The sequence below is a fragment of the Saccostrea cucullata genome, unplaced genomic scaffold (assembly GCF_032062105.1).
Source record: "Saccostrea cucullata isolate Sc308-1 unplaced genomic scaffold, CSIRO_AGI_Scuc_v1 ctg3804, whole genome shotgun sequence".
NCBI classification, from domain to species: domain Eukaryota; kingdom Metazoa; phylum Mollusca; class Bivalvia; order Ostreida; family Ostreidae; genus Saccostrea; species Saccostrea cuccullata.
This window is the reverse complement of record NW_026939504.1, coordinates 54,268-80,434: the sequence shown is the minus strand read 5'-3', so window position 1 is coordinate 80,434 and position 26,167 is coordinate 54,268. Positions and strand designations below refer to the sequence as shown.

Here is a 26,167-nt window from a genome sequence, read left to right as displayed (position 1 = left end):
ATTGAATTATATTGACTTTTTCCTTGCTAAAGCCCAATTTGAAGGAGTGTGCATTTAGAGGCAAACACCTTAGTGCGGGTATTACTGTCTCATGACAGCATCTAGTTTATAACTGGGTTACTGCATTTGTTCCAATTCACTCAGAAAATAAGAAGGTGAGGTTAGATGTGATTAACTTTTATGATTATTTGCAATTTTTATGTTAAATAAAAATTTACAAGTATAAATAAATTCTCCTAGGTATCTTATTGATGCAAAATGGTTCAAACAGTGGAAAAAGTATGTAGGCTATGATCAGTGGGACCTAAGTAGTGTTGGAGAGCAGGGTGCCTACCCAGGGCCAGTTGACAATTCACCTCTAATGAAAGGTAAGTACAGTCCCTGAAACGTTCTACTTTCCCATTTTTCCGTTCACTCACGGTTCGTTCAGCGTGCATTCACCGTTCGCGCTCCGTTCACAGTTTTGTGTTCACTGTTCACCGTGCGCTCAGGTTCACCATTCACCATTCACTCTTCGTTCCATTTACTTTGCGTTCATCTTGCGTTCACCGTTCACTTAATGTTCAGTCTTTATTGTCATTCGGAACTCCGAAGTGAAAGGACTTATCATTTTGATGGTAAGGTTTTACAGGTTTTTTAATTAAATTACTAAGATATCGTGTTTGAAGAATAATTATTTCATTGCAAAAAGTATCAACGGTATTTATTATATTTCTATTATTATAGCTTAGCTGTTACTTTATACATGAAATTTCCCTGGAAAATAATACATTAAGTACCTACATGTACGTAGAACGATGCTAAAATATTAAATTTAAATAAGTCAATGTACAAATACTTCAAGCACGGCAACATTTTGTTGTAATGTAAAAGACGACAAATTGTTAATGGATGGATAATAATCCAAGTCTTTTACAAGACAAGAATACAAAAAAAATTTTCTGACATGTATTTTTAAAAAATGCAGGAAAACATGTTACAGCTACATGTAATTATAAACAGTACTGCAGATATTCAGTTAATTAAATATCTTTAGAGCGAATTAAATTGATAAATTGATAGTGTGCATGAATTTAAATTAAAAAAAAAGACCAACTGTTTAAGATGTAATGCATTATGATTTTTTTTCTACTTTACATATATAAAGTCTATTAATAGAGAGGGAAAATTCCTTCCTTCACCGTAACTAAATATATGTTTGCCATTCAGTATGATTAAGAGCCCCCCCCTCCCCTACGCCTTTTCTCCCGAAATCATATTCTTAGTTAGTATTTTCAGTATATTTTAATTAATATTTAATGTGTATTGTAACACAAGAAAATCAGTCTTAAAACAAACTTTAAAACAGTCATTAAACAATAGTATTTCAAAATATACATGTGCCGACAGTAGTATTTTAAATTGGCAGGGAGTATGTTTCAAATTCAAACTTAATACTTCCAAGTATATATTCCCATTATTCATTTATTTTTTCTACAGAAATGCGAAAATCAGATGTAGAAATTATAGATTACTGATAGGAAAAAATGTTAAAACTTCTTGGAAATACTAAGTGACTTCGGCATGTTCGGTGAAACGAGATTTCCACACCTCCACTGTGTCGAATGATTTTGATTAACTGGACAAGCACGTGGACCTCGTGTGAACCATGTGAAGTTGATGAAGGAAAATAATAAAATAATAAAATAATAAAAGTTGATGATTACTGTCAAATGGATTTGTTAATTTTCAAAAGAATGGTTACTTTCACTGCCTGGAATATTTAGAAAAGAAATAATAATATGAATTTTTAGGTCACCTGAGTAAACTCAGGTGACCTATTGCTATCCGTTTTCATCCGTCATCGTTCGTCGTTTGTCTTGCGTTAACATTTGAACATTTTCAGCTTCTTCTCTGAAACCACTGAACCAATTTCAACCAATTTTGGAATATAGCATCTATGGGTGAAGGGGAACAAGAATTTTGAATTTCATGGTCCCTCCCCCCCCCCCCTGGGGCCTGGGGGGTGGGACCAAAACCACTAAAATTAGTGCCATCTTTAAATATCTTCTTCTTTACTCCTGGACATCAATCAGTCAAACTGTTGGCATGATACTTATCAGCATTGAGTCCTCTACCAAAATTGTGAAATTTATGGCCCCAGGGACAGGGGTTCTAGTGCTAGGGCGGGGCTCCATTGATTATATAGTGAAAATGCATCAATTCTTTGAAAATCTTCTCTGCTTCTGGGTATCAAATAAACTAACTAAGTACATAGTTCTGATGAGCAAGAGTGCCTCTTACAAAATTGTGAATTTCATGGCCCCAGGATCAGGGATTCTGGTGATAGGGCGGGGCTCCATTGATTATATAGTGAAAATGCATCAATTCTTTGAAAAGTTTCTTCTCTGCTCCTGGGTATCAAATAAACTAAGTACATACATGTAGTTATGATGGGCAAGAGTGCCTCTACCAAAATTGTGAATTTTAGGCCCCAGGGTCAGGGGTTCTGGTGCTAGGGCAGGTCTCCATTGATTATATAGTGAAAATGCATCAATTCTTTGAAAATCTTCTTCTCTGCTCCTGGGTATCAAATAAATTAACAAAGTACATAGTTATGATGGGCAAGAGTGCTTCTACTAAAATTGTGAATTTTATGGCCCAGGGTCAGGGGTTCTGGTGTAAGGGCGGGGCTTTATTGAATTTATAGTAAAAATATGTACATTAATTCTTTGAAAATCTTCTTCTCTGCTCCTGGGTATCAAATAAACTAACTAAGTACATAGTTATAATGAGCAAGAGTGCCACTACCAAAATTGTGAATTTTATGGCCCCAGGATCAGGGATTCTGGTGTTAGGGCGGGGCTCCATTGATTATATAGTGAAAATGCATCAATTCTTTGAAAAGTTTCTTCTCTGCTCCTGGGTATCAAATAAACTAAGTACATACATGTAGTTATGATGGGCAAGAGTGCCTCTACCAAAATTGTGAATTTTAGGCCCCAGGGTCAGGGGTTCTGGTGCTAGGGCAGGTCTCCATTGATTATATAGTGAAAATGCATCAATTCTTTGAAAATCTTCTTCTCTGCTCCTGGGTATCAAATAAATTAACAAAGTACATAGTTATGATGGGCAAGAGTGCTTCTACTAAAATTGTGAATTTTATGGCCCAGGGTCAGGGGTTCTGGTGTAAGGGCGGGGCTTTATTGAATTTATAGTAAAAATATGTACATTAATTCTTTGAAAATCTTCTTCTCTGCTCCTGGGTATCAAATAAACTAACTAAGTACATAGGTATGATGGGCAAGAGTGCCTCTACCAAAATTATGAATTCTATGACCCTATGGTCTAGGGTCAGGGGTTCTGGTGTGGTAGGGCAGGGCTCCATTGATTATATAGTGAAAATGCATTTATTCTTTGAAAATCTTCTTTCTGCTTCTGGGTATCAAATAAACTAATTAAGTACATAGTTATGATGAGCAAGAGTGCCTCTACCAAAATTGTGAATTTTAGGGCCCAGGGTCAGGGGTTCTGGTGTTAGGGCGGGGCTTTATTGAATTTATAGTGAAAATACGTACATTAATTCTTTGAAAATCTTCTTCTCTGCTCCTGGGTAATAAGCAGATGAACTATTATAGTAATGATGTGCAAAGGCTCTTCTTCCAGAATTGTGAATATCCAGGCCCCTGGGTCAGGGATACCATAGAGACAGGGGGGGGCTTTACTTACATGTATATACTGAAAATGAATTGTTTGAAATCTGCTCCTTGGTACATGTATTAAACAAACATTTTTGATAATAGTGCAATGTGTGGACCTAGGGTCATCAGGGTTCATTTGTGGTAGGGGCACTTCTGATTATTGCTGAATATTACTGATTAGTTGATATGCATTTTTATGGCGTCGAACTTGCACGATCGTCATCTAGCGACCGTATGTGTCAGTGGATGCATCCGCAATAGAAAATAGCAACAGCTGTAAACCAATTTCTTTTAAAACGTTCACAATGAATAATAGCTTGAATATAAAATTAAATCAATTGTATCTTCAATTAATACTACTACAAAACATCGATATTATGTTGAATTTTTACGCAAGAAAAACGTTATGGTTGTTGCGGATGAATTTCTACAGAGAGGGTGCGTCGAATGACATGAATCACATTTTGGGACCGATTACTGTAATACAAACAATCTTAAAGACGGTAAAATAATTACAAAATAAACACGAATACAACAAGACTATTAAGATTGAATTTCTTAGTCTTAGCTTTACTTTTACGATCTTCAATCCAATTTTATCCGAACAACCGACGATATTGACCAGTAATGCCAGTATTACTGTATTTATCCATTTCCTCCACTTGTTTACCGCGCCATGTCATAAGTCGATCGTACTTGTAACATTAGAGTTATGGTTGTAGTTAAGATGCAATCACTATACAAGAGAACAACGCTCTGACAATGGCAATTAATAAGAATAATTTATGAAACCCTTCATAGGTCTTCGATTGACTGAAAAGAAATTAGATTGATATAGAGCATGGCCATTTCTGACGATGTCTGGTCAATTCGAACCCTGACTCATTCGGACCAGGACATAAGGCTATAAGGCCCTATACTGTATTAGTGTTAAGACTATTTTTTTAAATTTAATTTTTATGTTACCGGAGTCACTCACTTGACCTATCTGCAGATCTTTTGAAATTGTTTTTCTTGTTCGACGCCATTGAAGCTTTTCAAGCTTTTGATTTGATTACCCTGCCTATGGGTATTAAGGAGGCTTGGGGGTCAACAAATTAACCACCAACTTAAATTTTTAGATATATCTTTAACTGTCAACTATCATTTGACAAAGAAAATTTCATACATATTAATTTTAAAATTTGATTATTTTTGTATATCTTTATATGGCGCTCTTCTTCTAAAGGAGATCGAAGTAGTCTAAAAATGGCCATGACCACCCAGCCCCTTTAAGTAACCAAACTAAGCAATTGCTAAGTTTATTGTTTAGGATTAACAATGATGCCAGCCTCTTTCAAAATTTTGAATGTCATAGCATCTACCTTAAAACATTAACCTAATTCAATCATTTGAAAGTTGTTGCATGATTCTCAGGTCACCTATAAGGCCCATGGGCCTCTTGTTATTGGATACAACAGATATCTGAGAATGGAGGGGGCTTAAATCTCTCTCTCTCTCTCTCTAACATTTGTCCTGTTAAATAAAAACTATGACAGCATATTACTTATTTAGTTCTGAAAATCTAATCTATTACAAATAATTTGAATGCCTCTTTCCATTATCTTGTCTGAGTATAATCAAGGCCGGAAAATGTCTATGAATGTCTACATGTACATGTAGAACTTTACTAAATCAAAGTACTCAGAAGTACAGAGAGCCGGGCTCATTTACAAAGTAGAATGGATTTCTTACATGAATCACGTTTATATTCTGATGAAAAAATTATTTTAAAACTATCAATATAAATAAGATACTGACAGTGAGTTTTTCAATCCTAATACCACGGTCCGATTTTGTCAGAATCAGAATTAATCTGGTACCGCAGCTGAATGTAAACAAACAGGCCAGTCTGGTTCCCCCTCCTGCTTTACCTCGTATTTGTAGAGAACTACGGTAACACTGATTATCAAAAATCCTTACGCTAATGAACTATGTTCTTTGACTTATGAAGTTTTCAAAGTCATTACTACTAATGTTTATTTTATATAGATAAAACTTCGTTTTATTTTTATTGCTTTATTTAGCGTTTGTATTATCTCAAAAGCGGTTGAGAGTAAGAACTATATTTTTGCACATAACTTTGAAATGGCGACTATGGGGTTAACATCCTGCCTTGAACAGGATCACATAAGCCGGCAGTTGCTCTTGAGCAATAAGCCCGGCTAAAAATCATCATAAAAAATAATCAAAGTACTGAAAGTACTGGAAAGCGCTAAGCATGGGTTGAATTTGAAATTCATCAGAATTTAAATTTCTTACTGCATTGGAATAAGTAATGTAATATTTTGACGGGGCAGCTGTAAAGGGGGGGGGGGGCGGCAAACTCAGTTGTTAAATTGAAATAAACCCAGCTCTTGATTGCATTGACTGTTACATTAAATAACATCGAATGTAAGTTGTATTACTACAACAAAGTCTTTAAATATGCAAAAAAAAAACAAAACAAAACAAAGAGAATCTAATTTACTTATAATCTCTGTGCATTTTTTTAAAGCAAGTGAGTTACTTTTATAACCTTCTTTGTTTTCCGCACCATAGTTACATTCCGGAGAACAAGATTACTAGTGTTGCATTGTGGGTCCAGGTTTCTGCGATAAAATCAAATTTATATCAATTTTACAGTCCGACTTTTCTCTTCTGACTCATCTGATTTCAGATTATGTATTTTGCTCTACATTAGCTGGAAAGCTTTTTTTTGGGGGGGGGGGGGGAATTTTGAATGCTTAAGATGTTGCTGATATCCTTATCTTGAACGTAAAGTGGAGAACACAAAACCTTCTAGTGAAATTTTGAACAATAAATCATTCTGCTCTCAAGAATATTATTCGTTCTTACTGAAATTCAAAACTGACTGTCGGCGACCGTGCCTTTTTTCGTTATTATCGGCCGCATAGGTGATCAATCAGTTGTGTTTGAAAGTGCACAGGGAGAAATGAGATATTATTTTTATATTATTAGGTATTATTAGGATTGTGAATAAAAGACTTTTAAAATGGTTTAATATTTTGTTTGAACTGTTTTTAGTTATTTTAATTTTTCTCCTCTTCATAGATATTTATAAAGTTATATTTTTTATATAAACGGTTTTACAAAATAAAAAAATTCTAGCATGGGAACTAGTAATATATACACGCAATCAATAAAAGTTACTAGGTATACAAATAATGAATAAAAATTGAACTTTTAAATTTTGTATTGAATATGGTTCAGTTGAATAACAAAACAATATATTTTTTTTGCAATATTTCACATTTATCCTTCATGTCTGACTCTCACGCACATGAATTATAATATATTTGTACCGAAAATTAAAAACGTATGACCATTCTTTTTCTCGTGTAATATTTGAAGCTGATTCGTAAATATTTGTTTTTAAAATAAAAATGTTAATTTAATTACTCTTCTAATTAGAAATAAAAATATATATAATAATAAAATTCGTGAGTATTTTTTAGTTTAAAATTTGTGCTACTAATGGATAATGAGATTCTGTGAAATCATTATCATTGATAGCCCTCTGTCTGTTTGTATTTACATTGTTTGAAATAAAGGCCCAGAAGATGTCGTGAAAAATTAGGAAATGAATATACAAAATGAAGATTCAAACTATATATAGAACCAAGTTAAATATTTTTTAATGGAATTGTACATGTACTACTAATAGATTCCAATCTGATTTTTAAATTCTCATTGAAATTTTAATGAGACTTTGAAATTATGCATAATATTGTTCAGAGATAAGACCCGCCATTATATATCCACAAACACAAGATTTCCATACACACGAAAGGTAGCCGACAGAGGGTCGGGGATTTCCAGTTGTATATTTTTAGACGACTTGGTAGTGTTACATAACTTGCTCAGTGTATTTCGTAAGCTTAGGGCTGTATCACTCCTCAAAATCGAACATAATATACAACATTTATTTTAAACAAGAATAGATATGGGTTACCCCATATCCAATTAAGATATTCGACTTTTAGATTTAACATGTTTAACAGTGTTTATTATTGATTTTAAAAAAAAACTGCACTGTCTGCTTATGGAACTGGTGTAAATTTCGTGAGTCCGTAGCATTACGGTCGCCCAGTCTCCAAACAAACGTGTACACAAGATCAGTTTGCCTTGGTCTATACACACATGCGATGGAGAACTTTGTCAAACCCATCAAGCGAGCTCGGAGAAACACGTTTTTGTTTTGCCGAGAAGTTACCATGGCAGACAAAACTTTTTTTCTTAATTAGATCATATGAATACGAATTCTGATTAATAAAAATTAAACAATCCTGGTTTTCAGTTTAGAAATCTCCAACCTGGTTCGGGTTTTCCTACACATTTTATACTTACGCTCCCTACAGTTTCAATGAGTTTACACAGTCTACACACAAGCAGAATCCGACCAGGGATTGAAAATTTCGTCATTTATTAAAACACATGTACACAGAATGATTATCTTTTTCTGTAAGAGGAAATTGTATGATAATTGACGAACAATAAACATGCACTTAATACAATTGTTGATATAGTATTATCAATTCATCGGTGAAAAGAATTATCAATCGAAAAATGACCTAGATATTTTCTGTTATCAAACATGTTTAAAAAAACATAGGCTCGGTAGCGGGCTTTGATAAAAGATAAACATAATCGATAGGGGGCGCTGATAAAAGACCATGGAAATTTTCGATGCCTACCTAAGAAGCGCTTTGCGCATGCGCTTAGCGCTTAAAAATGACACATAGATATAATATTATTGCATTAAAATTTTAAAATACAAGTGTATTTATGCAATACGTCAACAGACGTTTACACGGAATGGCCTTTGCTCGGAAATATATAATATATGGTTTTTACAACTGTGGTACAATGTAATTAATTCATTCTTTACGAAGTAGTTTTCTCTTCTGAAGTTCACATTATTTTATTAGTTAAAAGAATAAGCATATTTATTTTATTAGCAGATTAATGTTTTATATTACACATGTTTGGTAACAGTTACACATGTTTTACGGCAATAGAAATCCTATTATTGAAATACTGAGTTTAAACATCATACGTATACGCAGAAATTTTTTAAAATTATTTATTTATTTATCTATTGATTGTTTATTTATATTTTAGCACCTATCATTAGAATACAACAGAATAGTTTCAATGCAAGGAATAGATCGGAGGCATTCCAAATAAATCGTTCATGTTGCGTTCACCGTTCACTTTGCGCTCCGTTCGCGTTCTGCGTTCACTCACCGTTCTCCCTTGACACTTCATTCACCAAATTGTGTTAAGCATTCATATATCATTCACTCACTGTTCGCTCTGCATTCGTTCACCATTCAGGTGAGAAAGTAGAATGTTTCAGGGACTGTACAACATATATTATCATCATGTTGGTTCCTTTTTAGTAACCAGAGTAAGTTTACCAAAAAGTAGGTTACCATGGCCTACTTTTTGAAATGTCATGGCTATATCTTAATATTTCAGATAATAAGAGGCTTAATATCATCACTTTTTGTTAGTTGATTATCCTGGGCTCTCAGAGTGTTTTAACCAAAATGTATGTCATGATGACCCACTTTTGGAATTTCAAGGCGTTATTTAACAAAATGCCTAGAGGCTTCAAATATAAGTGATAGATGATACAATTTATCAGAAGAGTGATTCAAGGCCCTTAGGCCTCTTGCATGAAATCGTCATTAAAATCAAATCCCATCAGTACTTTCAGTACTTTTATTTTTCTAACCAATGTGCCAGGTGAGCAACTTGGCCTCCATCTTATTTGATGGCAGTATAGGGTATTTTTCCTAAATTTCAGTGTTTGATTCTGAAATACAGTAAAACTCGGTTATAACAAAGTCACTTGGACCTATGAAATTACTTTGCGATATCAGTATTTCGTTAAATCCATATAAGGAATTAGTTAAATTTATAAATCTGGGGATCCAAGATAACTTGGCTATATCCATGAATTTGCAATATCAGTTTTCCTACTAATTGAGTTTTGCTGTAATTTTTCACATTTGTGTGCTTGGACCTCAGTGTTTGTTTTATCATGTTTATTGCCAAACTGAAAATAAGAATGAAATGCAATTTATTTTTTTATATTGCAGAAGGCACACAGGAATTAAAAGACCATTTAATTGATGAACTTGATTATATTTTAATACCTAAAGAAGGCTGGGAGAAAATTATCCAGTGGTATGGACTAACTCAGGGCCAGGTATTTCTTATATACTGTGAAAGCAGAAATATTCGTGGGGGGTTAAATTTCATTTATTTCCTTGTTAACAATTATCAAGGAAATTAAATCCCTCACGAAATTTTATTTGACTATATTCAGTTTTGTTCAAATCATGACCCCCGAGGATAGGGCGGGGCCACAATTGACAATCAAAGTTTTACATAGGAATATATAGGAAAAATCTTTGATAATCTTCTTCTCCAGAATCACTGGGCCAGTAAAAATGAAACTTATATGGAAGCATCCTCAGGTAGTGTAGATTCAGTTTTGTTCAAATCATGACCCCAGGGAATAGGGTGAGGCCACAATTGAAAATCAAAGTTTTACAAAAGAATATATAGGAAAAATCTTTCAAAATCTTCTTCTCAAGAACCACTGTGCCAGAAAAGATGAAACTCATATGGAAGCATGATCAGGTAGTGTTGATTCATGTTTGTTCAAATCATGACCCCCCAGGGATTAGGGTTGAGCCATAACTGATGATCAAAGATTTTACATAGGAATATATAGAAAAAATCTTTGAAAATCTTCTTCTCCAGAACCACAGGACCAGGAAGGATGAAACTTATGTGGAAACATTAGTGTAAATTCAAATTTGTTCAAATCATGACCCCCGGGGATAGGGCTGGGCCACAATTGACAAAGTTTTACACAGGAATATATAGGAAAAATCTTTGACCAATCTTCTTTTCAAGAACCACTGTGCCAGTAAAGGTGAAACGAATATGGAAGCATCCTCAGGTAGTGTAGATTCAATTTTGTTCAAATCATGACCCCCCAAGGGTAGGGCAGGGCCACAATTGACGATCAAAGACTTACATAGGAATATATAGGAAAAATCTTTGAAAATCTTCTTCTCAAGAACCACTGGGCCAGGAAAGATGAAACTTATTTGAAAACATCCTCAGGTAGTGTACCAGTAGATTCAAGTTTGTTCAAATCATGACTCCCAAGGGTAGGGCGGGGCCACAATGGACGATTAAAGTTTTCCATAGGAATGAATACATCGGAATTTTTCTTTAAACTTTTTTAGCTCACCTGAGCTGAAAGCTCAAGAGAGCTTTTCTGATCACATTTTCATACATGCCAACTTTCCCGATTTTTTTGGGAGTCTACTGATTTTTAACCCTGTCTACCGCTTGTCTACCGATTAATTTTTTTCTCCCTTTTCTACCGATATTTCGAAAATCCGGAATTTTTACCGATTCGCTTTGAATAATACAGTATTTCCGTGTGCAGAAAACATGGCTGTTTCAATGTTTATCGGTAGGATATCTGTTTATTGCCGCTGATAACAGGTAATCAACAAGGTGTCAACTGTGCTACCAGTCATTATAGAGGTTTTTATTGCTCCTGAACCTCATTAACAGTGTATTTTAACCAAGACAATTATGCCAGATGTGGAAATTTTAGAAATACACACGACACTGGATACAAACTGACAAACTTGTGAGAGTTCACACTTTATAGCAAACTTCGACATTCGGACAATATACTATAAACCGTTTATAAAAGGTGTTCAAGTTTTGGAATATTGCATTCTTCATTAAATTATTATTTACTTCATGGAAAAGACACTGCCCAAATCCAACATGGAAAAAATGTGCCTACAAGTAAAAACCATTAGGACTGCCCAGTGATCAAATTAAAAAAGAAAGGAAAAGACCATGCCTTTTGCAGACTTTGATTGAAAAGTTAAAATGACTTAATATTCCCTCTGATTAAGAAAAAAATAATTTAATAATATTTTGTATAACAGTAGCCTTATCAACTTTGTAATTTACCAAAAGACAATGAACAGTTCAGCTTATTTGTAAAGTTTAACATCCTTATTCATGTAATAATATGTTAACTTTGTGTATCACATTCTTCAAGAGAGAGGGTATATTGTTTATCTTAATATTAACATATTAAATTATTTTGAATAAAATTGTCTTTATTTTTTAAATTTAAATGATATTGTATTTGTGCTTTTCTTTAAGTTGATAGAGAAGAAAACACTTTTTGAAGTAGTAATAATATATGATATAATTAAGGTAGTAGATTGATAATTTAGAAAACACAACCTATAAAAAATTATTTCACGACAAAACGCCACGAATTAGGAACTTTTAAAAATGTCGTTACGCGCAATCTCCCCCAAGAAAATTTTCAAAAGTTGGCATGTATGCATTTTGTCCGGCGTCCGTCTGTCTGTCCGTCTGTCTGTAAACTTTTCACATTTTCGACTTCTTCTCAAGAACCGCTGGGCCAATATCAACCAAACTTGCCACAAAGTATCCTTGGGTGAAGGGGATTCAAGTTTGTTCAAATGAAGGGCCACGCCCTCATTCAAGGGGAGATAATTGGGTATTAATGAAAATTTGGTGGCATATTTTAAAAATCTTCTTCTCAAGAACCACTGTGCCAGGAAAGATGAAACTTATGGGCCTCTTGTTTTTTAAGAACCACAAAGCCATGATTGGTCATATCTTTATGTAAGCATCCTCACGTAGTGTTGATTCAAGTGTGTTCAAGTCATTAACGGGAAGCAGGGGTTGGGTAGGGTTGGCCACCATTGGGGATCAAAGTTTTGCCCAGAAATATCAAGGAAAATTTTTTGCCCAAGAAAAAGAAAAGCCATGTTTAATCATATTGATATGAAGGCATCCTCAGGTAGTAAAACGTCAAACTAGTTCAAATAAGGGCTCCCAGGGGTAGGGCTGGGCCACAAGATGGGGGGGGTCCAAATGAATAAATTGGAAAAAGTTCATCTACTCAAAAACAGCAAAGGCATTTGTTGTATGGAAGCATCATCAAGTAGATGGAAGTTTAAAATTCCAGACCCCCACCCCCTTGTAAACTTCTCAATACTCCAGTGATTTCTGCTTTTATTTCCTACACAATGTGCTCAGGTGAGCGATGTGGCCCATGGGCCTCTTGTTTTAAATTTCAACTCAAAGGTGGAGATTTGAGATTATTATTGAAAATGTCGAAATTCCTATCTTAAGGTTGATCTATGAATCGTTTAATTACGGGTATTTGAACATACATGTAATGGTTGCACAAAAATCCCATAGATTTGTGCTGTTTCTCACTGGTATACTGTATAGCAGGTTAAAATCTCGGTCGGAAAAGATCGCGATTTGTTCAGTTTTCAGCAAATCGCGGTCGTTTGAATTCGCGGAAACGAAAATCATAAATTTCTTTAATAGTACTTGCAAGCATTTTTCTTTAGGTATATATTGTGTGAACTGATATTTCCTGTCTCTATCTTACGAAAGTCTGTACATGTATATCGCGCATATCAGACAGGAAAGTCAATATTGTGTCGATTTTGATCCCGATTGAATTAAAACACCGGACTGATTCGATTTGAAGTCAAAATAATGTTACGCATTCAGATTTTTTTTTATTTCATGGTCCAAATCAGAAAAAAAAAATACCGTAGTCAAAATGTTGAACTTTTATTCATCTAATTGAAATTAATTAATTGTTGTTACCCTGTTTACCACGTAAGTGCCTTGATTAAAGGTAATGTCTGAGTGATACGCACGGGTAAAATTAAACAAGTAGGTTTTATTAAATAATTACATCGCACGTCTACTAGATTAATCATTAGCTATAGAAAATAACTGAACAATTAATAAGCTTTAAAAACACCAACAGCTACGTGTACACTCGCATAATTGTAAAGACAGTGTACATCTAATCACAGATAATAATAAAATTTAAATTTATTCTAAGGCTTATAAATCTTTTAAAGAATTATTCACTGTATGTTGAATTCGCGGAATTTCTTTTTCCGCGAATATAGCAAATATTAACTCCGCAAGTTAATTTCCTGCTGTACAGTACTATTATATATTTATAAAACACTATAAATAAATTTATTTTGTTATTAATGAAAACAAAAATACATTTGTACCTAAAACATTTATCTACAAGTACTAACTTAGTTATTTCACAGAAGAAATTTACGCTGTAAATTAAATATTTGTATTTAATGTCTAAAGCTTACAATCTGCGGTCGCAATTAAATATTCAAATCTTAGGAAACAACTACACGTCGAAAGAAAATCAAATTTCTGAGTAGAAATCTAAATAAATATTAATATAATAGTGCTCTGCTTCAATACATGTAAACTGTGTCAACAGAAGATGAATCTGCTACAACTGCACATGTACATGTAAGTGTACGGTAAGCTCTCATATACATGCATGTGAACATTTATATTTCAGATACTTAAAACCTCGTATTAATTAATGAACATTGAATGATGAAATACGTTTTCTTTACAATACAAAACACAAAAAATAATAAATATTAAAAGAGTGAAATGTGACTTTTCTGACTAAATAATTATAAATCATTGCAATTAGACTTTTACTGTGTGTACTGTTACTAAAATAATTTAAAATAGGTTTAAGTCAGCAAATGAATTAAAACCTTAAAAATTATTATGACTTATTAAGGTCTTCCGTTTCCATTGGAAGACCTTCTAAGATTATTCTTATTATTCTTTTTTTTTTTTTCTTCCTAGACGCCAACTTTGAGGCCTCGTATCTCGCTCATTTTTCAATGGATTTTGTTCAAATTTTCAGGCATTATAGACGGTAATAAACTCTATCAGAATGCTGTCGATAATTTCAAAAAGTCACTTCCGGTTTTGAGTTATTTCCCTTTAAACGAAAAATTATAGCCTTTCATTTCCAGACAAAGGCTCAGAGACCACTAGAGCTGGAGCAGAAATTTTACTGGTTTTAGATAACAGAAGGATTGAAGTTGTGCACATCGGTTTTTGTTTTTCGATTTCTCTATTCAAAATGGCGCTATACAGGGGTCAAAAAATAGAACGCCTAAAAGAGCGAAAATTTACACATGTTTTCCTTTTTATCTTGAAAACTAAAAATATTTTGTTAAGACATGTTGAACAGAAGTTGTGCATAATTGCAAGGGCTTTCATTTAATACTATAGAAAAGGGGCTGGCCCCTAAAATAAGGGATCTCTGGAGCTTGAAAGTTTTTGCTTTATAACTCAAAAACGGTAAATATTTCGTTCTAGATCTATCGAGTGGAATTGTTCTTTAACACCTTTTTGATCTGATGAGAATGTTTATTTGTTCGAATATACCGGGGGTATTGCATAATATGCAGTCGAAAGCAGGCCAGGTAAACATGTAGCGTTTTTATTGGACAAGTAAATCTGACCTCATCATGTGTATAACTTGCTATAAATAATATACCCTACGGTATTTAATGTTGATTTTCTTCAAAATAAGGTTTTAAACGTGTTTTATGATTAACTATTAAATCATGTATTACAACTACTTTTTCTATTTTTCTTTATAAAATTTGATTAGTTTTATAGTGAACACGTCTTTAAAAGCGGAAGATATAAAATCTACCTTTCTACGTTTATCATTGTAACAAACTATATAATTAATCTTAAACTTTATACATTGAATAATTCACGATCATTAGTTGTATACATTTTACGATCCCATTGTTCAGCGAGATGTTTTACAGTTATGTAATCAAAGCCGCGAATCCCACGCTGTCGATCTAGGTCACGAGTGTACCAGGCACCTGTGGACATAAACAAAGCAAGTGTTTGTGATTGTATTAGACCATTGTGTAGAAAGACCTAACAATTAATAGAAAACTGTGTTTTTAATTACATCGCGATTCAATAAGATTATTTTACCCATCTTTCATATTTAATCGTAATTCCAAACACTGGTGCATAAAATCATTTTGAACTGTGTTCGCTTTCTTTGGCCTGTTCTCGCAAAATAAAAAAAAAAAATCTATTATGTGTTAATGTATTTTATTTCAATTGTAATTGAGAAGGGGCTTCGGCAAATAATTATAATAAGTGATGGATAGTGATAGGTAATATTGTACATGTACGTTTTATTTTTACCATGATCACTCTTTTGTTTCTCCATTTACCGGGGTATCATTTTTTTAAAGATTAAATAAACATTGAACATAAAAAGTTATTTATAATATACTATTATTCACGTATTTGTAATACCGGTATATTAAATAAGACAAACTATTTGAACAACAACATTTACCCGGAAGGTTATATCCACCATATCATTTTGTCTTTATTTTAATATACTAAGTCGCTTTGTGTACGTGCATAAGTTGTGTTATGGTTGAAAACCAAGGGCGGTTAAAAGTTTCCTCACACGTTTACAAGCACGTACCTTTCTTGTAGGTTGCATTATATCTATCTATGAACAGTGGTTATGAAAATCGGGAGTGTATAGCTGTTAAAATTGAAAATTTGGATTGAAATCTGTACACGTTTGTATCCATGTGCATTGACCATTCACTCTATTTCAGCTTGTTTATTATATCTAATCGCTTGTATTTATTCATCCCATGGTTAAAACCAAATATTTGTAGTTATAGCTATTTAAAGTTTAAGCCAATCAGATTTTATATCATAGTTGAATATTCTAAAGCATGGCTATGTTCAAAATTTCAAAGCAATTCGTCAAAAAACAAAAAAGATATTGAGATTTTTGTTTCAGCAAATCCCCACCATGCACGTGAGATTTTTGACCATGTCATATTGTCTATGCTACTATGTATCCTTATATTATGAGTTCTAAAGCATTTCATCAAAAATTTAAAAAGTTACATCTATATCAATTAAATCGGTCATTTATCATGTTGCACGTGCGCGCTCTTGTAAGCACGTGCGCGCATTCAAATCTTACATTACATGTCTACTGACGCATTTCACCTTATCTGGTGTAGTTTAAAGATCAGGTGACGTTAGAGCAAAGCTCGTTGCAAAGCAACGAGTAGGTCTTCCGTCCTGTTCGACCGGAAGTAGCTTTCATTTTTAACAAAAATAATTCATAACGCCAAAAAATGGGTGGAAAACATCTAAAACTATGTTAATTAATGCAAAAATAAGCCATTTTTTGCTACTTCCGGTTAAGCACTTTTCCCAGAGTTACCCAAAAACTTATATACGCGTTTTCCGACCACTTGCTTTTGCCGGAAGTAAACTTTAAAATGTTATTGTACAAAAGATTAATTAACATTTTGGACAACTTTGTATCGATATAAAGAAAAAACTTTCGGCCCCTCTAGGCCCTTAAATTTTTACAAGATATCATTTGAAAGATCTTGGAACATTGCTATATGTTTTAACAAAATATTTCCAGGTAAAAAGCTACATGTTCGTCAATGGTCTATTTTCGGGCCATAAATATATATAAAAAGGCACTTTTTTGCTCTAGCATCCTTCAAAAATTCACACTTCTATCTTCAAGGTTTTTGGAACATTCAAAATATATACATCTAAAAATGACAAAATCGAGTTTTAGAATACGTCATTTTCCTGAAAGTTTCATAAAAAAATCGATCATTTTCGTTAATGCTTTTTATCATTAATAATAATAATAAGAAACAAAGTATGTTCCCCAACTTCGTTTGGGGAACATAATTCATAATATACTATTATTCACGTATTTGTAAAATAAACAGGTTATATCCAGCTTTGTCAATTTGTGTCTAATTCTTGTGTTGCAAACGTCCCTCGTTTACAAGCACGTGGTTGCAGAGAACAGTGGGCATATATGAAAATCCATTGTGTACATGAAATAGATACAAATTGAAAATTTGGTTTGAAATCTGCGTTTCATTCATATCATTTCATTTCACTCTATTTCAGCTTGTTTAAATCAATTGTAATCGCTTGTAAATTTATTAATTGTAAGTTTTATGTATTTTGATAGCCGAATAAACACTAGCTTGGTTTGCAATACCCCCCCCCCCCCCCTGTTTTTATCGAGATGGAGATTGTTTTATGAATATTAAACTTACATGTACGCATGCATGGTAGTTGTAAGTGGAGGTGACGTTTCTAATTCAAAAACATCCAACGTTAGATTAAGCACTTTTGAGTATGCAGTTATTTGCTACTAAACTTTAAAATGTTATTGTACAAAAATAATATACTTTTTCGTTGAATAAACAGAATATCTCAACATTGCACGATTTGACATGCTTGTACATGTTCAGTCAATGTAAGTATAAATATACATGAATGCACTTTTGCCTAGAATAACGGCCAAAATATATACATCCAGAGTTTTAGAATACGATTTTTAAAAAAATGAAAATTCGTTAATGCTTTTTATCATTAACCATTATCTCGACGATAAAATATCAATTTTAATTCTTTACCAAACGTCCTCCCGGTCAGTCATTGTTAATGTTGGTGGCATGAAATGTAGATACTAGGGTCTCAGTAAATAATTTCACCTTAATTATCCTTATCGTCATTCGGTGTTTTCATCATTAGAAATAAATTGTTTGAGGACGTCTTGTTTTCTCTTCTCACATTGGTAACGCGTAGGAAAAAGTTTTTAAACAAAGCAAACGGCATTTTACAAAAAAGGAAAACGAGAAGAAAAAACGTGTCTATTTAGATTAAGAACACAACGCATCATTGTATTTGATTAATCCACATACGGTTTTTTCCTTCTCCCATGCATTTCGACTATACGGAAAAAAAGGATCAGCAAATCCTTTGGTAATAGACACTATATCCCACAGGCCTTCAGATCGCTTAGAAAAAAAAAATTGTGTGTATTTTTTTTTCCAACACCTCAATTTTTTTCTAAGCGATCTAAAGGCCTGTGCTATATCCGAACAGTTATATTACACAGACTACCAAATATATCACGGCGTCCCTGAAAGAATTATTTTTAAATATTTCAATAAATTCTAATTTACTTCAAAGACGCTGTTGTATACAAACATTCCAAAAATAATCTTTCATGTTTCATGGACCGACACGTGGTGAAATTTCCTCTCATCACTATAAGTACCCCCCTTTAACATGTTTAAAATGAATATACAATTATGTCTTCCTTCTAAGCCGAGAATGTTAATTGGTTGATTTGTATATACATGTAGATTAAGGCTGGTGTTGAATTCCGAAAGAAAGTCACAACCTATTTTTTTATGTAAACCAATAATCATTCTATGCCCCGCCATGAATATGGCTTGGGATATAATGTTTGTCATGTCGGACGTCTTCCATCCTGCCTTATCTCTTTCTGTCACTCTTTGCCTTTAGCTAAGTTCAAAGCTCAGTTTCAAACAAACTAACCAAGATATTTTTAAAAATAATCAAACTTCATACACAGTATAGCTGCAGAAAAAAAAATAACAGACAGGAGAGTTGTACTGAGCCACCCACTGAAAAAACCGGTCCTACAAAACAGAGTACGCTAGTACATATGTATGATAGAAGACTTTAGAGTAAGCTAGTAATAACTGTATATTTATTGCGAAAAAGTTTTTGAAATATTTCTACAAACTGAAAGCCTTTTATTGCCTGACGTCACGCTAAGGATCAATATTTCCTGGGTTCGAAGAGGTCACAGTTAGCCAGCAAAATTTTGTACATGCTGATTATCATCGGATTTGTTACATGTATTTAAGCAACAACAGTTATCTATTCTGTTAGCAGAAAAATAAACATATTGCTAATACAATACATTGAAGTATTTATTTTCTCTAGCCTTTTGCTAGCATATATTCATTTCATGAGAGTTCTTATACGGATATATGTCCGTTTGACCTTTTTTCTGCGTTTCTATCCTACTGGATTAGTCCATTTGTCTTCTAGGTAAGGGGTGACACTATTATTTCGCGCCAAAATGTCACATGTAGGTTTTAGCACCCTTTTTCTGGACTATTCTATTGAATGAAAATGAAAACTGCATGAATTATGTAAAGTCTGTTCTTTTTTGTCAGAATCCTGGTCGAGCTTTGGAAAAAAAACAAACAAACAATTCGGTGACATTGTGAAATGAGTTAGAAGTTACATCATTTAAAGTAATAAAACATTTGATGTTGACCCCTCATTTCTGGGAAAAACTTCCTGAATCCGCACCATGGCATTCATATATCGCCGTCAAGTTTGTTGGGTCATTTAAAGCTTTAATTATTTTTCCCACGTTTCCAACAATCTTTGATACTTTGGCATACCCAAGAAACTATCAATCATATTCTACACGTCAGTCAAAATTGTTAGATTCCCAATTTCTTGTAGTTATCATATTTTCAGCTGCCACCTTTATATGTAGCAATGCTTTCAAGCATTAATCAAATGTTTTTCCTTATTTACGTCACGTCATCCTTTAAAACCATTTTAGACTTGCGGACAGAGGTGTTCATCTTTACGTCCCGGGTTCGAATCTACAGCGGGACATGATCATGATTTCATTTTTTATTTGAGATACAAACAGTATATATGGTTTATGTTTTGTGCAACATCTCCATAATTTACTCCAGTGAAATAATTCCCCCCCCCCCCCCAATGTAAACGTTTATAGTTTACATGTATCATGCTCATAGATTCTATAGATATTGATGACATTAGTCAGCCAAGCTTTTTAAAAAGCTGTTACTTGTGTTATTATTTGCTTATTTATTCGCGCAAAGGACATTGGGTAGTAAAGGAGCTCTGGGAATGTTGCACAACAAAATTTGCTTGACGTGTGTACAATTCCGAACTTCTTTTCTTACACGTTATTTTATTGAGCTCGCTGCGCCCGCTATTAAATACGGTTCTTGAAAAAGAAAAAAAACGTCGTAGTCTTTATGAAAAGTAAACGATTTTCTTGATTGTACAAACATTTTCTAAGAAATTAGGGGGGGGGGGGGGGGGGGGTTAAGTTATACAAAGAAAACAAATAATATGTGTCATTTTAGATTGCCGACGTGCAATGATCTGATACATGTGTACCGTATTTATGAGAGGTTCATATCTCTTCCCTCGTCTGAAAAGTGTCGCATCCATTGATATTTTCTTTTTTGCTACGATTTAATGCTTTAAAAATGATTTCTTTATTTAATTTGGTTATTTTCGATATATAAATATCTGTCCCACCTGTCTGTGGGATGCGATAGTAAAGTGTCTGCCGTCCGTTCGTCTGTCTAGCTATCTGTCTGTCTGTAAACAATTTTTCAAAATACTACTCTTCCTACCGTTTTGGTCTGATTTCAATATAACTTGGCACACAAGTACACATCTCTAAGATACATAGTATAGTGCATCGGTTTTTGAATGCTTTAAAATGCGACTTCTTCAACAGTTTTTGTCTGAATTCAATATTGTTTGGCACATAAGTAGCCTTCACTAAGATACAAAATATCGTGCATCCGTTTTTGATTTCGATGAACGGTGTTGCCATGGTTACTAAAAATAGAAATTTCTGTATATAATTCCTTAAAAATGCTACTCCTCCTACAGTTTTAGTTTGATTTCAATATAACTGGACACACAAGTAGACTTCAATGTGATACATAATTAAGTGCATCGTTTTTGATTTCGATGAACGGTGTTGTTATGATTACAAAAAATAGAAATTTATGTGAAATTCCTTTAAAACGCTACTCCTTCTACAGTTTTGGTCTGATGGCAATGGCTAGTTTTCTCTTCCTTTGTTATAAGTACAAACAAGTAGAGCTATAGTCTCGACATTGTGTTGAACCCAATGAATCATTTTGCCTCGATTATAGTCAGAAAAAAAAACTCATGGCTGAACATATCCAGTCATTTGGACGAGTCAAGATTAGTGACAGTGAAACTGTAAATTCGCTACCATTTTTCTACTAGTGAAACATTGCTGATATAATGCAGGATGGGACGTGACCTTGACTCGAGTTCAAAGTCCCCAAGGATAAGATGTTTTTGGTTGGATGCATGGACAGAAAGAATATCTAAATAAAATGTTTGAAATTTTCCAGACGGTAACACATGGATAATATTTTTATAACGAGAGCTAGTCATTGGTTAGATCAAAGTCATTTGGAGAGTTCAAGGTCACTTGGAAAGTTCAAGGTCACATTTACACATGTATATTCCTTTACAGTCTTTTTCCTAGCTAAACATTGCAAGTTGCTTCTCTTAAAAGGTTTAAATTTTCACTTGTAGAACTTAAGAATGTGGCTTTTGACCTAGACTCAAGGTTACGTCTTCTTATCCGTAGCTCCACACAAGGAAGACCTATCATTATATATTTTCTGGCAAGGAAAACTCTTTGATTTGACACTCAGATAAAATTAATAAAAAAACTTCTATTTTATTGTAACTGCCACGGTGTGATAAATAGAGTAGAGCATTTCATGTTTTATAATTTTGATTTTTTTTTTTTGTAAATTTAGACATATCAAGGAATTTAGCTAATTAAAAAGTGATTAAAAAAATTCAAAAATTGAGCGTAAAATTGGTGTTAAAGTTATCTGGATCAATGTCTTATGTTTTATCATTTTTGTAATATTAATATTTTAAATAATTGTGCATACATGCAGATCAGAGGTGTAAGTACATTAATATTATCAGACAATTGATCAAGAAAAAATGAATAATTTTTACGAAAAAAATATCATACAATTCAATAAATTAAAAAAAAAGAAGACCATGGGATCGATTATTCCATTTCGGAAATAAGTTTTAAATTTAGATAATCACTCTCTGCTTGACCATGATATAATTATTTTCTTTATTTATTTTAATTATTATAGATAAATCAATTTATTGATTAATTATGTTATTTCTTTATTCCTTTCCTTCTATGCTTTTGATGGAAACCTAAGGAATAAATCTTTTCTCTTTCTTGGTAAAGGTAATCTTATTTTAGTTAACAAAACGATAAAGGAACTCGGAATACCTCGCTAGTTTCTTCCTATAGAAACGATGAAAAGCGAGGGTTTCCGAAGATACATGATAAAAGCAAAACATGATACTGCATAGGGGGAAAATAACTCGCGGTGTTAATATTCGCTATATTCATGGTGTTAACAAATCCGTGAATTCACGAAACAGTGAATAAATTTTCAATAATCTCCATGTTTTATTTGGAAAATTGAGAATAGACTACGATAGATTTATATAGGTGTTCGTGCAGTCCATGGTCATTTCAGTAATTGCGAGTAGTACTGGCATTCAATTAATTTTAATTATCACGCTTTACTTTAATTCAAATCGGCAGATAATAATTTGTGTTTGTTCAAAAGCTGTTTTAATAGCCAACGCTACGTTTCATCAATCAAAACAACGTGGGCCATGGGTTTTGATTACCCGTGCGTAACTAATGTTACCACGTGTATTTGTTACCTGCATAATCATGCATGTTAGTTCATGTACTTTTTATCTACATTTTGGTTTTAAAAAATCATTCAAATAAATATCGAACTTACTGACGAAGGAAGTGTAGAAGGATCATATTATTTCGTAGAACTACTTAAAAAGTTCTATTTCCGTCCAGTATTTATTCGCTGCTTTGTATTGAAGATCTCGGGTACACATGCACTCATCGTAATAGCATGTAGGAAAGTCATTTAACGTTTAGAGACTATTAATAGCTGCACTTGTGATAATTAATTATTTATAAAATTTAACAATTTTATAATAACTTACCTGTTCGTGAAATAAAGACATAAAGCTGATTAATGTTGTTTACATGTAGCTATGGTATGGATTAAATGGAGACAAGGGAAGTAACTTTTATTACATACCAAATTCCGCGAATTCAAGAAACCGCGATCGTATCAGATGAGAGAAAACCGTGAAAATTACAACCCGTGAAATTAATCCCCTATACAGTACACGATAGAACCTGATAAACGACCTTGTGACACGATAAACGCAAAACACGATATGATAGGATACAATAAGATACACACACGATAAGATAGGATACACACACAATAGGACATGATAGAATTGTAAAGAATAACAATGCGGGTACTGTAACATCGATTGTTTATAGTATTGACAATCAAAGGATTCAATTTGAAACTATTTTATGCTGAAAGTACAATGTTTTGTCCAGGATTGAACTCCAGATTGTAGATTGTCATATATGAAAAGTTTAAAATATTTTATCAGCTTTAAAATGTGACAATTTTCAATGAAAATTTAATGAGAAGAGACTGCTTTAAGTTAAAAATAATAATCATTGAAAATGTAACATTTTAGGATTAGCTCCTAGCTCTCAAAAATTGATTAGACTGGTTCAGTGATCTCTTAGCAAGGTATTTAACCTGGATTATTTTTACTTTTCTGCCCTTATAAATTCTACAATGATCAATCTTGCATTTATTCAATAGCACATTTGCTCCAACATTCATTCAACAGACGTTTCCTATTTCCATCGCGAAAGAGTTAACTAAGTTAAGTAATTGCGATATCAAGTATTGGTTGACACTTTAAAGTCAATTCATTTACCGGGGTATTTCAAATCAAATTTGTAAGAAATTATGACAATTTTTAGCTGTTTATGATGCATCTAGGGATGAACACTACTAGACTTGCTTCAGATGCTGGATCTGACCTACATTTTCCAGTTGAGTGACCAGGTTAAAGTTTTTGGAGCAGGTCCATTCCCAAGTAACTGTAAGCCCTACCCAAACCAAATTTGCATGGATGATGCATCTAAGGATGGACACTACCAGGTTTGCTTCAGATGCTGGATCTGACCTACATTTTCCAAATGAGTGACCAGGTTAAAGTTTTTGGAACAGGTCAATCCCCAATGTACTTTAGGATCTATTGAAAGAGAACTTGCATGAATATTATTGTCAGGATAAAAAAATATGTGTGAGATTTACATTACTTAAACTGATAACATTCGTCGAGGTGAGCTTCGTAATCTTTGATTACCTATATTACTATGTTACCTATGCTACTCCTCCTACAGTTTTGGTCTGATTTCAATATAACTCGGCATACAAGTAGACTACACTAAGATACATAATTCTGTGTATCGGTTTTTGATTTCGATGAACAGTGTTGGCGTTGTTACTTGAAATAGAAATTTCTGTTAAATTCTTTCAAAATGCTACTCCTCCTACAGTTTTGGTCTGATTTCAATATAACTTGGCACACAAGTAGACTACACTAACCCCTGCGAGATGATCATGATTTCATGATTTTCCTTGAATTTTTCATGAATTTTTTCATGAAATGTTCATGAAATGTTCATGAAGATCCTATGAACTTATTATTGGACATTTTCAAATCATGAATTTTTATTCATGAAGGAAAATTGATGAATATTCATGAATACAGTCAATTCTCAAATTATCGCCATTCGATTCATCGCCATTTTCGCAATACCGCCATGATTTCCCAAGAACGTTTTTCCTGCTATATAAAATTCTCTTTATAACGCCAAATTCGCATACCGCCATCCGCCACCCTGTTTTCACAACAAACGTCCATTTTTAAGTGTCAAATATCTCGATAATACTGCCACAGGGGCATGTGGTCAGTGAAGCGCGGCTAATTGGTTGACACTATCCCTGTTGTAAAGCATGCAAAGCCAGTCAAAGCACATACAATTAAGTAAACAATAATTTTAACATGAACTGTTAGAATAATTTTGTTTTCTGTTGAATAAAATTATTTAGTCAAGGCTTCGCCACGAAAGCGGTCGTTGCAAAGTATGCCGATAACGATATTATTTTGATGATCTTTGCCTTAAAAAAACAATGCAAAGTTTGCTTAAAAAATAATTATAAGTCAGAAATTGTGAACATTTCATTAACAATGATTTCATAAACAATGAATTTATTCAAGAACTTATTTTAAGTACTATAGGCAATATATCACGACGATCGACCCAGCATTTTTTTTTTTATATTCGACGTGCAGATTTACATGCATAACACATGTACTTGTCTTAATTTCATAACTGAATATTTTGTTTTAGCGAAATTGTACATAAAAAATTACTTGAAGTATTTTCTAATTTAGAAATATGTTTATATATACATATACATGTGATAATAAGAATAGAAACGCTAATGGTATTTCTAAGAACGATAACTCTACGTCTTATTTCCTAAAAGATGGAAAATTCAATTCATCGCCAAATTCGTTATACTGCCATGATTTCTAAATTACAAAAGGTGGCGGTTTATCGAGAATTAACTGTATTTTTTTTCATGAATTAATAATGAAGAGTCATATACATGAAGATTCATCATTTCAAGAATTGTCCAATAATAAGTTCATTGGATCTTCATGAACTGTTCATGAATAATTTGTAGAATTTATTTAGGAATGTTCATGAATGAATAAAATTCATGAACCATTCATGAATATTCTTGCTTATTTGTAAACAAAAAAATGTAATATTATTATTCACGTTTATTCATGAAAATGCATGAAGT

At 33.2% G+C, this 26,167-nt stretch overlaps 1 protein-coding gene across 1 annotated transcript in view; it reads left to right on the top strand.

Moving 5' to 3' along the window:
* The first annotated feature begins 219 nt into the window (after positions 1–219).
* LOC134253117 (ubiquitin carboxyl-terminal hydrolase 15-like) overlaps positions 220–26,167 on the top strand; it is a 73,182-nt gene continuing 47,234 nt past the window's right edge. Inside the window, exons 1-2 of the mRNA XM_062735627.1 lie at positions 220–368; positions 9,830–9,939. Of these exons, the coding sequence (XP_062591611.1) occupies positions 362–368; positions 9,830–9,939 (117 nt within the window). The 5' untranslated portion in view covers positions 220–361. The remainder of the gene's footprint in view (positions 369–9,829; positions 9,940–26,167) is intronic.